This window comes from Musca domestica, unplaced genomic scaffold (assembly GCF_030504385.1).
Source record: "Musca domestica strain aabys unplaced genomic scaffold, Musca_domestica.polishedcontigs.V.1.1 24, whole genome shotgun sequence".
NCBI classification, from domain to species: domain Eukaryota; kingdom Metazoa; phylum Arthropoda; class Insecta; order Diptera; family Muscidae; genus Musca; species Musca domestica.
The window spans coordinates 2,219,997-2,234,171 of record NW_026712272.1 but is presented as its reverse complement, the minus strand read 5'-3'; the positions used below and the strand labels follow the sequence as shown (position 1 = coordinate 2,234,171).

At 31.7% G+C, this 14,175-nt stretch overlaps 2 protein-coding genes across 3 annotated transcripts in view; one reads left to right on the top strand and one right to left on the bottom strand.

Moving 5' to 3' along the window:
* The window catches only part of LOC101900631 (chromatin-remodeling ATPase INO80), a 145,968-nt gene that overhangs the window by 112,592 nt on the left and 19,201 nt on the right, over positions 1–14,175 (top strand). The gene's annotated exons all lie outside the window — the stretch shown is intronic.
* On the bottom strand, positions 8,910–9,833 carry LOC109612849 (uncharacterized). Its single transcript, XM_020037267.2, has one exon. It carries the CDS (start codon positions 9,746–9,748, stop codon positions 8,930–8,932), a length of 819 nt encoding a protein of 272 aa, XP_019892826.1. The 5' UTR covers positions 9,749–9,833; the 3' UTR covers positions 8,910–8,929.

Sequence of the window (14,175 nt, the reverse complement as noted above, 5' to 3'; positions counted from 1 at the left end):
ATTTTGTGGTAATCTGGACCTCAAAAAAATATATATTTAAAAAATCAACGTTTCTCGTTTTGTTTTTCCTTGAAAAATATTAAAAAATATATTCTTTTCTATTAGTCCAGGATACAATATTTGTTGATCCTTAAAAAAATATTCTTAAAAAAACTACGTCTTGTGGCTGTGGGAGCCCTTCAAAAATGTTTTTATTTTTTTATTTTGACCTCTCACCATTTCCGAAATGTTTGTGGCCTTGTGGATCCATGAAAAAAATTCTATAAATATTCAGCTTTATTTGGATTATTGGTCCTTGAAAAAATATTCTTTAAAAAGTAAATTTTTTTTTGGTTTATTCGTCCTTGAAGAAATATATATATTTTTTTTGATGATATGTTTGTTTGTTTTGAAAAAGATGTTTTAAAAACCAATGTTTTGGCTCTGTTTTTGCTTGAAAATATTTTATTAAAAATTTACGTTTATTGGTCTTTGGAATCTAGATAAAATCATATTTAAAAAATCTGTTGATCCTTGATAAAATATTTTTTTTTTCAATTCTACGTTGCAGGCTTTGTTGGCCTTCGAACAAATATTCTTTTCGGGTTTGTTTTTCTTTGAAAAATATTTTATTAAAAATTCACGTCTTTTGGATAAAATCTTATTTAAAAAATCTCTTGATCCTTGAAAAAATATTCTTTAGCAAATTCTCGCTATTAGCTCTGGTAGTCCGTACAAATGAGTTTTTTTTTTGTTTTCATTTTGACCCCTCACCTTCCGAAAACGAGTGTACGCTCCAATCTCAAACCGAAATGTTTGCACGTAACGATGTCTGATTATGTTTTAACATGAATTGCGAATTGTAAATTGTGAGGCGTATTGTGTTGGAAAAAACTATAGGGGGCAATAAGGTGTAAATTTATGCGCATCTCATATCGGAGTGCAACAGCTACACTACAACAGCAACAGCTACAACACCAAATACCAATGACAAAAGCCTAGAATAGCAGCGTAACAATATTTGTTGCGATTTTAGACAAAAACAATAAAAAGCGAAAAAATATGCCAAACAAAAATGTTAAGATTTCTAAGAGGCCTATAATTGTCAGTGGCAATACAACACAGCACTGCACACACAACACACATGTTGCAGTTGCCCCAAAGCCAGCAACTAACACCCAGTATGTCTGTCTGTCGGCTTTTTAAACAATTATCATTAGTAGCAAACTATGATATATTTATTAGTGTAATATTTTATTATTGTTGTTGTTGTTTTTTCAAGTGTTTCAGTTTTTTGGTGTGTGAATTATTTTGCACCACCAACTCCCAAATTTGAAATGCATGCAATGGCCAAACCGTCAGCTCCAACGGCTTCAAACGCTCCATGCGTTCAACGATTGTGCTGGCACCCAGTTACTACCCCTCAAATTGTTAGCCGCTCCAAACTTCATGGTTAACAACAAATTAAGTAATGTTGTGTTTTTTTTTTTTTTTGCCAGCCACCAATTTTGACGGGGTTTGTTTGTCTAGTTGTTGTTAATGTTGTTGTTGCTGCCACTTGTTCGATTGTTGGTATCTCTTTGGTGTTTGTATTTTTTTTTTGTTTTCGTTCCACCGATGTTGTCAGTCATGTTATTGTTGTAATAATAATTATTATTTTAAAATGATGAATTAATGTCGGTTTGATTTGCTGTTAAATTATTTTGTTAAGAAAAAAAAATTGTTGAAGTTTCTGAGGAAGGCAGTGTTGGAGAAGAGGCCGGTAGGAAAATTAATGTTGATTTTTTAGGGAATATTTTTTCGAGGTCCAACAAATTAATAAAAGTGGATTTTTTAAAGAATATTTTTTCAAGGACCAAGGGACCTCCAAACTTGAATTTTTTAAAATATTTTTTCAAGGGCTCAACAAACGTGGACTATTTAAAGAATATTTTTTCAAGGTCTCAACGAATGAGGATTTTTTAAAAAATATTTTTTTCAAGAACCAAATAAACGTGGATTTTTTAAAGAATATTTTTTCTAAGGACCAAACAAACGTGGATTTTTTAAAAAATATGTTTTCAAGCACCAAATAAACGTGGAATTTTTAAAAGAATATTTTTTCAAGGATGAAATAAACGTGGATTTTTTAAAGAATATTTTTTCAAAGACCAAACAAAAGTGGATTTTTTAAGGGCCAAACAAATGTGGATTTTTTAAAGAATATTTTTTTAAGGAGCAAACAAATGTGGATTTTTTAAAAGAATATTTTTCAAGGATTTTTTAAGGGCCAAACAAATGTGGATTTTTTAAAGAATATTTTTTCAAGAAGCAAACAAACGTGGATTTTTTAAAGAATTTTTTAAGGACCAAAAGACCTCCAAACTTGAATTTTTTAAAGCAAATTTTTTCAAAAACCAAAAGACCTCCAAACGTGGATTTTTTAAAGAATATTTTTTCAAGAATCAAAGACATCCAAACGCGAATTTTTTAAATAATGTTTTTTCAAAAACCAAAGGACATCCAAACGAGAATTTTTAAAAAAATATTTTTCAAGGATCAAGGACATAACAAACGTGGTTTTTTAAAGAATATTTTTTTAAAAACCAAAGAACATCCAAACGTGGATTTGAAATATTTTTCAAGGATCAAGGACATAACACACGTGAATTTTTAAAAAAATATTTTGCAAGGATCAAGGACATAACAAACGTGTTTTTAAAAAAATATTTTGCAAGGATCAGGGACATAACAAACATGGTTTTTTAAAAAATATTTTTCAAGGATTAAGAAAATTGTTTCAAGGACATACCAAAGGTGGATTGTTTAAAAAATATTTTGCAAGGACATAACAAACGTGGTTTTTTAAGAAATATTTTTCAAGGATCAAGGACATAACAAACGTGGTTTTTTAAAAAATATTTTTCAAGGATTAAGAAAATTGTTTCAAGGACATACCAAAGGTGGATTTTTTTTTATTTTATTTTTATACCCTACACCACAAGGTGGTCAGGGTATTATGTCTTTGTGCATTTGTTTGTAAGAGGCAAAAGGAAACTAGATAGACCCATAGTTCCTTTTGATGATCTGCATAGAATCATATTCTGATTAGATTTATGCATGTCCGTCCGTCCGTCCGTCTGTCCATGAATTTTTGTAAACAATGTACAGGTCGCATTTATTGCCCGATCCTGATGGAATTTTGCACATTTGTGTGGCCAAGGACGAACGAACTATTGAAATTGGAGATAGTCGGTCAAAATTTAGATATAGCTCCCATATATATCTTTGTCCGATTTGCCTTTTATTGTGCACCAAACGTGTAATATCAGCCCGTATTGCATGGAATTTTGCATATACACCCAAATTAGGCCTGAAAATAATTATGCCAAATTTGATCGAAATCGGTTCAGATATAACTATAGCTCCCATATATATTGTTCATCCGATTTATTATTAACGACGATATTTGGGGAAATATTTCAAATACAGCTCAAAAATACATTTGCTAAATTTTATCGAGATCGGTTTAGATTTGGATATAGTTCCCATATATAACTTCGTCCGATTTACCTTTTATTGTGCACCAAACGTCTAATATTTTTCTAAATGGGATGGAATTTGGCACTTAGGACCGAATTGAGTCTAGACGCTAGTGTGTCAAATTTGGTGAAGATCGGTTCAGATATAGCTATAGCTTCCATATATATCGTTCATCCGATTTGTTATCCACAACCGTAATATGCACTCCGTAACAACGATATTCAGGGAAATATATCAATATACAGCTCACAAATATCTTTGCCAAATTTTATCGAGATCGGTTCAGCTCCCATATATATTTTTATCCGATTTTAAATTATTTGTGCACCAAATGGGCAACACAAGTCCGAATTTAAAAGATACAAATGCTTCGGCATATTTAGTCCTTTGAAGTTTAAATTATAATTATAATCATAGCGTGTATGATTGAATTCTCCCATAAAAACTTTTAATTTTTATGTGGAACTCTACTAAATTAGCAAAGTGGTGTAGGGTATCATAAAGTCGGTCCCGCCCTTTAAGACTTTTTTTACTGGTTTTTAATATTTTTTTCTAGGACCAAAAGACCTCCAAACGTAGATTTTTAATTTTTTAATTTAATTTTATTTACAAAAATAAGGACCAAGCAGATGTAGATTTTTTAAAAGAATATTTTTTTGCAAGGATGAACAGAGCCAATAAAATTATTTTAAAATTATTTTCTTTAAATATTTTTAAATACGCCTCAAATTTTTCCTATTGGGTATGTGTAGCACTTTGGGTGCATTGTATGCATTGGTGTATGTGTGTTTACATTTGGGAGTTGTCTCAAAATTTTGTTAATTATTAGCAAAACTATTTGTTAACAAGTACCATATCTACGTTTTTTTTCGTTGCTTTAAAATTTGGTAGTTTATTAAAACACAAAAATATTTCTACAAAGTTTTGTAATTAATACTCTGAGATCTGTTCTGAGTGGACAAATGTTAAATCTGAAATATATCTGTTTCAGAACTTGTCACACATGCATTTATTAAAAAAAAAAAAAAAAAAAAAAAAAAAAAACAAATGTAGTTTTAATTTTTTTGTATATTTTGTGTAGAATTTGCAATTAGTAATCTGATATCTGTTAATGATTTGTAGCTTTGAACCGTAGTTTTGACATTACTTAATTTTGCTGGTTTTTGTCCTAATTATGTTTTCTTATTTGTTTTTATAGTCTGTGTTGCGAAATCGAAACGTCAATTATTCTCAAGATACCCAAAGAATTGGTTCAAGAATCTATAGAGATAATAAAATATCAAAGCTATGTTGGCCAGTAAAATTTTGAAAAATTTTTTAGACCTTTTTTAACAGGAATCTCTTTCAAGACCCAAGAAATCGAAAATGAAATTCAAGATTGAGTGCATTTTTGTTGTTTTTTTAATTTTTATTTTAATTTGTATCGCATTTTGTTGAATTGTTAACAAGTTTTTTTTTGCTTAATAAACCTTAATGTTTTTAAATACTGAAAAATCTAATGATGCAATTAAATTATAGAGTTCTGTATTCAGATATTACATTTATTTTAAACGCAAATAGGAAATGAATTCTCCTTGTTGCCTCAAAATCTGGAGTAACATCGACGCACTCCTTGTCACCTTTCACCCACTGCATTAAATCACACCAAAAAAAGTGTATCCTTATTGAAACCAACACACATGCCCCATCTAAAAAGTGACACACTTCAATACACCAACAATCCCCCCTACCACCCCCATAGCCCAAGACATATTGCAGCCACTTTTTATACATTTCCCTTCTAAAAAATCGATAGCCCCAAAAAATTTGTGGCAGATGTGTCCCGCCTGCTGCATATCCTTTTTTCCTTGCCTACACATTATTTTTTAACTTCAAAAAATCAATTGCCCAAAAAATCCACATCCTTAAAATGAATAACAAAAACAAAAAAAACACCAAAAAATTCCCCAAAGTATAACACGTGTGAAATTGACACATTATCAGCCGTCTCAAATAACAACACTTCCACTTAACCAAACGCAGCCACTCCAAAAATGCCACAAAATCAACCAAAACAAGATGAGCAGAAGAAACCACCAACTAACAACTGCAGCAAATGAACATTCAGCGGGAAATATCCAAATAAAATGTAAATTATATTTAACGCCAGATTCGGAAACAAAACGGATTTCTATTTTTAAAAAGCAAAACGATTTGAAGCAGATGTTGGTGACTTTTTAGTTAAATTATTTTTTTTGGTGACAAATGTTTGACACTCTTTGGTAATGGAAGAATTGAAGACTATTATTTAAAGGACGAATAGGCAAAAAAAAAAAAAAAAATGACGGATATTTCTTCAAGGACCAAAAGTGAAAAAATCGTAGATGTTAAAGGACCATTAAGAACCAGACCGTTATCCGTTGATTTTAATTTATTAATTTTTAAAGTCCGAACAGAGCAATAATTTTTACAGAGTATATCCGAAGGTCTCTGGACTTACGGATTTGAGAGCCTCCAACTTGGTTTTTACGACATTTTTCACTGAGTTGGTGTGAGGATCAGAATAGAAGTCCATTGTTTTTTAAAAATGCTCGCTAATGGACCAAAAACCGGAAATTACAATTATTGACCGATCGACGCAGAACTAGGCATAGCGTAAGAGTATAAGACAGGGCAGTAGCCAACCAAATTGAATGGTAATCGGATAATATTTAAAGGGTGAAATTGATCATAACGTGTGTGTAAAAACAAATACCTATAAATTCCATTAAACCACGGGTATTTTTGATGATTTCAAAATTACCACTTACACTTAAAGGTCACTTCTGACCGATACATTAATGCTGATAGCCGAAATATCGGATATGTAGCAAAACTAGCAAGCACCGGCTATTTCGTTGGCGTAAAGTCCACCATAAAATTGTAGATTTATTCCAGCAGTTCGTGTTTGGAAAGAATAATAGGAACATTTTTACCTTTTACAAAAAAAAAAATATTAAATAAATTAATAAACAAACACAGAACTGTGAATGCCCTCCACCATCTGGAACGAATTAGGAAATTTTGAAAAACATAAAATCCATTCAAAATTCTTTTAAAATCTTAAAAATACCGAATATCGGAAGATGCCGATATATATTAGGATATATGATATTGTGGACCTACAATATAGACAAATCTATGTCTGGGGGTAAAGTACTCACAAAGATCTCCATGTGTAGAATTTCAGACAATTCCATTGAAAAATGTGGCTAAAATTATCAAAATATTTTTTCAAGAACCAAGGGACCTCAAACGTGGATTTTTCAAAATAAAATTTTTTCCAAGAACCGAAGTACCTCCAAATGTGGATTTTTTAAAGAATATTTTTTCAAGAACCAAGGGACCTCAAACGTGAATTTTTTTAAAATAAATTTTTTTCAGGAACCGAAGGACCTCCAAATGTGGATTTTTTAAAGAATATTTTTCAAGAACCAAAGGACCCCCAAACGTGGATGTTTTAAAGAATATTTTTTCAAGAACCAAAGGACCCCCAAACGTGGATGTTTTAAAGAATATTTTTTCAAGAACCAAAGGACCCCCAAACGTGGATGTTTTAAAGAATATTTTTTCAAGAACCAAGAGACCTCCAAACGTGGATTTTTTAAAAAATATTTTTTTCAAGAACCAATAGACCTCTAAAATTAGGAAATTTTGAAAAACATAAAATCCATTCAAAATTCTTTTAAAATCTTAAAAATACCGAATATCGGAAGATGCCGATATATGGGGGGGGGGATTTATGATATTGTATATAGACAAATCTATGTCTGGGGGTATAGTACTCACAAAGATCTCCATGTGTAGAATTTCAAACAATTCCTTTGAAAAATGTGGCTAAAATCATCAAAATACCGAATATAGGGTGGTACCGTTATATGGGTGCAATACGATATCGTGGACCGATATAGCCCATCTTCGAACTTGACCTGCCTTCTTAGAATTTTATGCTGATAAAGAATATATATACTTTGTTGGGTCTAAAATTATTATTTCGATGAGTTACAAACGGAATGACGAACTTAATATACCCTCCATACTGTGTATGGTGGAGGGTATAAAAAATATATGTATGTATTTTCTACACGATAAAAACCATTCGACACGGAATTTTGCATGAGAAGAGAGTTAAGGAAGTCTAACATATTGGATGGCCATTGAATTATATTTAGTTGTAAAATGGACCACAATTTTCGTGTGAAATTGTTTTGAATACCTAACAACACGACGGAGTGCGTAAATATTGGACAAATGCCGTCGATCAAATAGCTAAGGGTAACATCTGGGCAGGGCTCTCTCTCTATATATCCAATCAAATTAGGCCTTAAAAAAATTATGCCAAATTTGATCAAAATCGGTTCAGATATAGCTATAGCTCCCATATATATTGTTCAACCGATTTTTTATTTTTGTCCTCCGCAGCCGTAATATGCACTCTGTAACAACAATATTTGGGGAAATATATCAAAAGCAGCTCTGAAATACCTTTGTTAAATTTTATTCAGATCGGGACAGATTTGGATATAGCTCCCATATATAACTTCGTACGATTTGCATTTTATTATAACAAATGGGATGGAATTTGGCACTTACGACGGAATTTAGTTTAGAAGCTAGTACGTCAAATTTCGTGAAGATCGGTTCAGATATAGATATAGCTGTCATATATATTGTTCATCCAATTTGTTATATTTGTTCCCCACAGCCGTAATATGCACTCCGTAACAACGATATTCAGGGACATATATCAGATACATCTCAGAAATATATATGTCAAATTTTATCGAGATCGGTTCAGATTTGGATCATTATACATATGTATCATTATACGATTTCAAGTTAATTGTGCCCTAAATGGCCAATACATTTACGATGTCATTGCAAAATTCACAACTTTTGATCGGAACGATCATGGAGGAAGTCTTTTAAAAATCGAGTCCTTGCCCGGCCTTCAAAATCTTTTCAAAAAACTGGGAATTTCTTATAAAAAAACCTCGACTTTTTAACTTAGCAATCAATGAAATAGAAGACAAGATTTTAGCTCTGCTAGCCCTCCGACACCAAGCCAGAGATTTATATTTTCTATAAAAAATAGTTAAGTAAAAATCACCTATTTTCATTCACAAATTTGTCTCATGGTAGAATTAAGAAGGTAGCCTCATTTTCAATATGTGTATCCAGCATCGCATTTAATGTTATTTTACCTTGTCAAATTCAACTGCATAAACAACATATCCCCCCTCTCTGAATTGGGTTTGTAAAATACATATTTTAACATTGGTATATTTTTCTAGCTCAAGGTTACCTTCTTAATTCTAAATTGATCATTGTTTAATTTTTTTTTTCAACAAGTCAATATTATTTTTTTTACTTACAAGAAAATAAAAATAAAAACAAAACAAAATGCACACTAAAAATAATAATAATCGGTGACAGGACGATAAATGGGTTTTGCCAAATATTCCAAGCGCCTCTTATGTTCCCGCCATTGACGATATGTCATGCGACGTCTGGGGGCTACATATTCCACCGGCTTCTCAGGTATGGGACAATGTTGTTTGAGGGGAGGTATGACTTTGGGCTGGGCCAATTTTAAAATATTTTCCGTTGGATTGTACAAAGCTGTAGATGAACGTGTGGGAAACCGCAGCTGAGACCAAAAATCTATTTCCAATTCGATGTGCTGAAAATCGGGCGGTACTTCCGGTGTCTTGAATGGACGACCACGATCCTTTTTCGCCGGTTTTTTCGGGTGTATCTGGGGTGCGTAGGGATAATCTGGTGGTATGGGATATTCATATTTCTGACGTCGCATACGTGGTGAGGCTAACTTTTCGGCATGTTCCATTAGCTCTTCCAGTGGTATGGGTTCTTTGGGTTCTGTCTTCTTTTCCTTCTCCTTATCTTTGGTACGAATTTTGGGTTGATAGGGTGGCTTGGGTGTGGCATTCTTTGCTGCCCAATTGTAAAATCTTACCCAGTCCTTTCTAGCCATAGGGCCACGTTTTGCCCAACGACATGGCTCTCGCCGTATACAGGGCCGTGGGAAGTTATAACGTTTCGGTTGACTATTCTTCTCGATCCATTGCTGCAGATGTTCGGCCAAATTGGAAAATTGTCGATGCCAACACCGCACCATTTCGTCGTTGTCTTCCAGCTGAGTGGTATTGACAGTGACCTGAACTTTATCTTTGTTTACGGGCTTTTGACCTTCCACTATCCTGGTCATTTTGAGAACTTGTTTGGATATTTGCGAATAATTTGGATAACTTAATGATAGTTTCAAGGAAGATTTAAAATCGCAAATCAAAAAAATTAATTGCGGAATCACAATTGATGTTTTATTTTGGAATTTTGGTCGGAGAATAGTTTTTCAGTTGACAAGAAGTAAAAGTAAAAAATTTAAAATGAAATTTCAATTTTAAAATTATTTTAAAATCAATGTCTATGTGAAAAACACTAAATGGACAGGTGCAAGGTGTATATACAAGGTGATATGGTAAAGCTACTAAAACATATTTTTTATTCAAACTTTAAAATCTGAAAATTGCTCTTTAATGTTTCCTTCCGCTTTAGGTGAATAAACGGTGAATAAAAAAATCAAAGTTTATATCTCTTGTGGTTCTTGAAAAAATATTATTTAAATATACACGTTTATAGCTCATGTAGTCCTCGAAAAAATATTCTTCAAACGATTCTACTCTGAAAGTCCACGTTTGCTACTCTCAAAGTCTTTGAAAAAATGTTCTTTAAAAAATCCAATTTTATAGCTCTGATAGACCTTGAAAAATATTCTTTAAAAAATCCAAGTTTATAGCTCCGATAGACCTTGAAAAATATTCTTTAAAAAAATCCAGGCTTAGGTCTCAGAAAGCCCTTGAAAAATATTATTTAAAAGATCCACGTTTATAGCACTAGTGGCCTTGAAAAAATATTCTTTAAAAAATCCACATTTATGACCCTTGTGGTCCTTGAAAAAATATTTTTTAAAAAATCAACCTTTATGGTTCTTGTGGTCCTTGAAAAATATTTTTAAAAAAAAATCCATGTTTATGGCCCTTGTTGTCCTTAAAAAATGTTTAAAAAATATTCCCCTTTTATAGCTCTAGTGATCCTTGAAAAAACATTTTTTAAGAAATCCACGTTTAGCTCTAGTGGTATTTAAAAAATATTCTTTAAAAAATTCACGTCTATAGCTTAGGTGGTCCTTGAAAAACTATGTGGCTTTCCTTTTCACTGCAAATTTCAGATTATTAAGCTCGTCTGGAAAGAGAAATAAACACATAATTTAAAACACATGATCTTCTCCTTAACGAGGAAAACTCAAAAATCAGAAATTATAAAGTTTGTAGCTCTGATAGTCCTTCTTAAAAAATCCACGTCTCTTGGTTTCTTGTTTCTGAAAAAAGGTTCTATGAAATATAGTTCTGATAGAAATTCTTAAAAAATCCACAAATGTTAGTCGGATAGTTTTTTTAAAAACTATTGTAATAAATCCACTTCTGTCATTTCTTCAAAAAATATAAAATAAAATGTTCTTAAATATCGTCTGTTCTTGACAAATATTTGAAAAAATGTTTTAATAGAATATACTGTTAATCCTTTGAAAAATATTCCTTAAAAATCGACAAGTATTGGGCTGAAAGTCCTTCGAAACCAGTCGATATTTACCGTTTGTTCTTAAAAAATATTTTTTATTCCCAAGTATGGTAACGTTAGTCCTTTGAAAAATGTTCTTAGAGAATATACTGTTAAATAAAGTAATCTTAAATATCCACTGGTAATCCTCCGAAAAATATTTTTAAAAAGCCACCAAGTATTGCTCTATAAATGCTTCGAAAAATATATTCTCTGTCCTCAAAAAATATTCCTTAAAAATCGACGAGCATTGGTGATTGTCCTTCGAAATAGTAAGTCCTTGAAGTTAGTCCTTGAAAAATATGTTTTTTTAAACACTTAGTATGGGCCCGTTAGTCCTTTGAAAATTTTTCTTTAAAAATTCACAAGTATTTTCATGCTACGAAATATATTCTTAAACAGTCCTTCCTAAAAATAGCGAAGACCGTTAGGTCCTTGAAAAATTATGTTAAAAAAATCTCCGAATATTTGTCGATAAGTCCTTGGAAAAATATCAAATATTTGTCTATAAGTCCTTTGAAAAAAAAATATTTTTCTATCACACGGAAATGAGCATGATTTTCCTTTAAAAATTCATTTAAGAAATCCACAATCATTGGTCGTTAAAAATTATTCTTAAAATGTTCGCGAGCAATGGTCCATTAGGCTTTAAAAAAAAAAATCTGAAAATCTACAAGTATTGGCCTGTAAATTTTTATTTAATATCGTGGATTTTAGGAAGTTTACCCTTTAATTTAATATCGTGGATTTTAGGAGGTTTACCCAAAAATATTCGAAATTTAGTCTTTTTCTAAAAAAAAAATAATTTATTTAATATGAAATATTAGGAGTTTTGCCCTTAAAAGAATATTCCGAAAAAATCTACGAAATTTATGGCTTCTTGGTACCCAAAAAAATATGAGTGTACAATATTATTAAGAATTCGTAGGTCCTCAAAAAACAATCCAAAAAATCCATGAAAATGAATCTGTTGGTTCTTTAAAAAATATTTATAAAAATCCTTTAAAGTACAGTCATGAATAGATGTAAAAAATGTTCATAAAAAAATTCCCTTAGAAAAAAGGAAAAGAAAAGCCCATAGAAAAATATTCTCAAGCCATCACCGAGTATTGATATGATAAAAATTCATAAAATATTCAAAAAACAAAAAAAAAAAATACACACACATGTATGTTTGGGCCCTTGAAAAATATTCCCAATATTGATCTGTTAGACCTTGGAAAAAATTTCTGAAAAAGTCTTCGAGCATTGGTCTATAAGTCCTTCGATTTTAAATCCACGATTATTAGGTGGTTTCAGCTTCGAAGAATATTCTGAAAAAATCCACGGAATTTGTTCTAAATTTTTAAAATCTTAAAAAAATCACGATTGTTAATTCGTTGGTCTTTATAAACTATTGTTTAAGTCACCCAGTATTGATTTGTATGTCCTTCAAAAACAGTCTAAGATCAGCGAAAATGCTGTTGTTGGTCTTTTAGAAATATTTACAAAATTCTTTCAAAGTACAGTCTCAAGAGAAATCACGAAATTAGGTCTAATAGTCCTTTTTGGAAAAATTCAGAAAAAAAAATTATTTTTAAAATTTCACGTTAAAATCGCCATTAAAATCCATTCGATTTTCTCTGCTCCTCTCAGAAACGTTTTTTATTTTCCCAACACCAAAAAAAACTGACATTTCTCATCCAAAATTCAAAATAAGAATAAAAAAATCACAACAAATATTGGAATTTATGTCTTCATTTCTCCTCAGTTCGCACAGCAGGAATTTGTGTCGCTTTTTTTGGTTCACATTGAGATGGAGCTGGTGTCAGCCATCCAGCCAGTGGTGGTGCACCGCCGCGGTGGCTGTTGTAATTCATGTTAACCGGCAATTTCGGTAGATCATTTTCATTATGTTTAATAGTTTTGATTGTCAATAAATAATAATGACTCTAATTAAATTTAACATAAATCTTAATATTTACATTGTGAGAGAGGGGGATTTCCCCTCCCCACAAAATACCAAAGGAAAACAGATACATTTTCATGTTGCCTGGTTTTTATGAGTGGAACACCAGTTGGCTTTAGCGAAACAAGCTTCGTAAGAAAACAAACTGAACGACTTTTGGTAACCACCATCAGCAGCGCCACCATCCTCCATACGCTTCGTCAGTCTGCCAGCCAGTCATTCAGTCAGGCAACATCATGTTTTACCACAATTTAAATTTATTTTTAGTATTCAATTTATTACTTTTCTATTACCATATTGATAGGTTATTGCATGTTGTTGTTGATATTATTGTTGTTGTCTCATAGCTTGTTATACAAACAACATTAACAGGCAACCGAACGAACAAACAAACATTTCAAGAAAATCTGTTTGAAACGGCCTACAATTACCAGAAGTCAGACGACGATGGTGTTCATCAGACCCCCAAACGTTTCCTATTTTTTTTTTTTTTTTGGCAGAAGTTTTTGGCACCGAGTAACTCTTGGAGGTTTTGTTGGCCTAGGCCAAAAAAATGAGAACACCTTAACTCCACGCTGACTTGACTGACTTTCTGTCTTCAATTATGTTTCGTCAAACGATAATGGACGGTTTTGAATGAAAATATTCAATGGTTTGGTGGTGGATAACGAAAGGAATGATTGACTGAATATTTGTTACCCTTGCCGGAGCAAGTGACTTCCAACCTGATATTTCATGTATAATTTCAATGAAATATTGAACACAATGAGAACGCAAACACCATTCCACGATGGAACGATTTGAATTGGGAAGGGGGAGGAAAAAGCAGGTCTCTCTATGATTACCATAAAAAATATGTCGATCGAAATATTTTTATTTGCGGTTTTTGACATGCATACGTTTTGTTTGTTTCTGTTTTTCCCATTTTTCTTGCCAAAAAATAGTTCTTCATAGGCTTGGGATATTTTATTGAATTTCTTTAGCTAAAAAAGTATTGGTAGTTTGAACAGTGATTCATTTCGAGACAAACGCCAGAATTGTTTTTTTTTTTTTTTTTTGGAAATATATTT

What these genes read in the sequence shown, in the direction of transcription:
- LOC109612849 (XM_020037267.2), bottom strand. Translation starts at nt 9,748, where the DNA reads ATGACCAGGATAGTGGAAGGTCAAAAGCCCGTAAACAAAGATAAAGTT.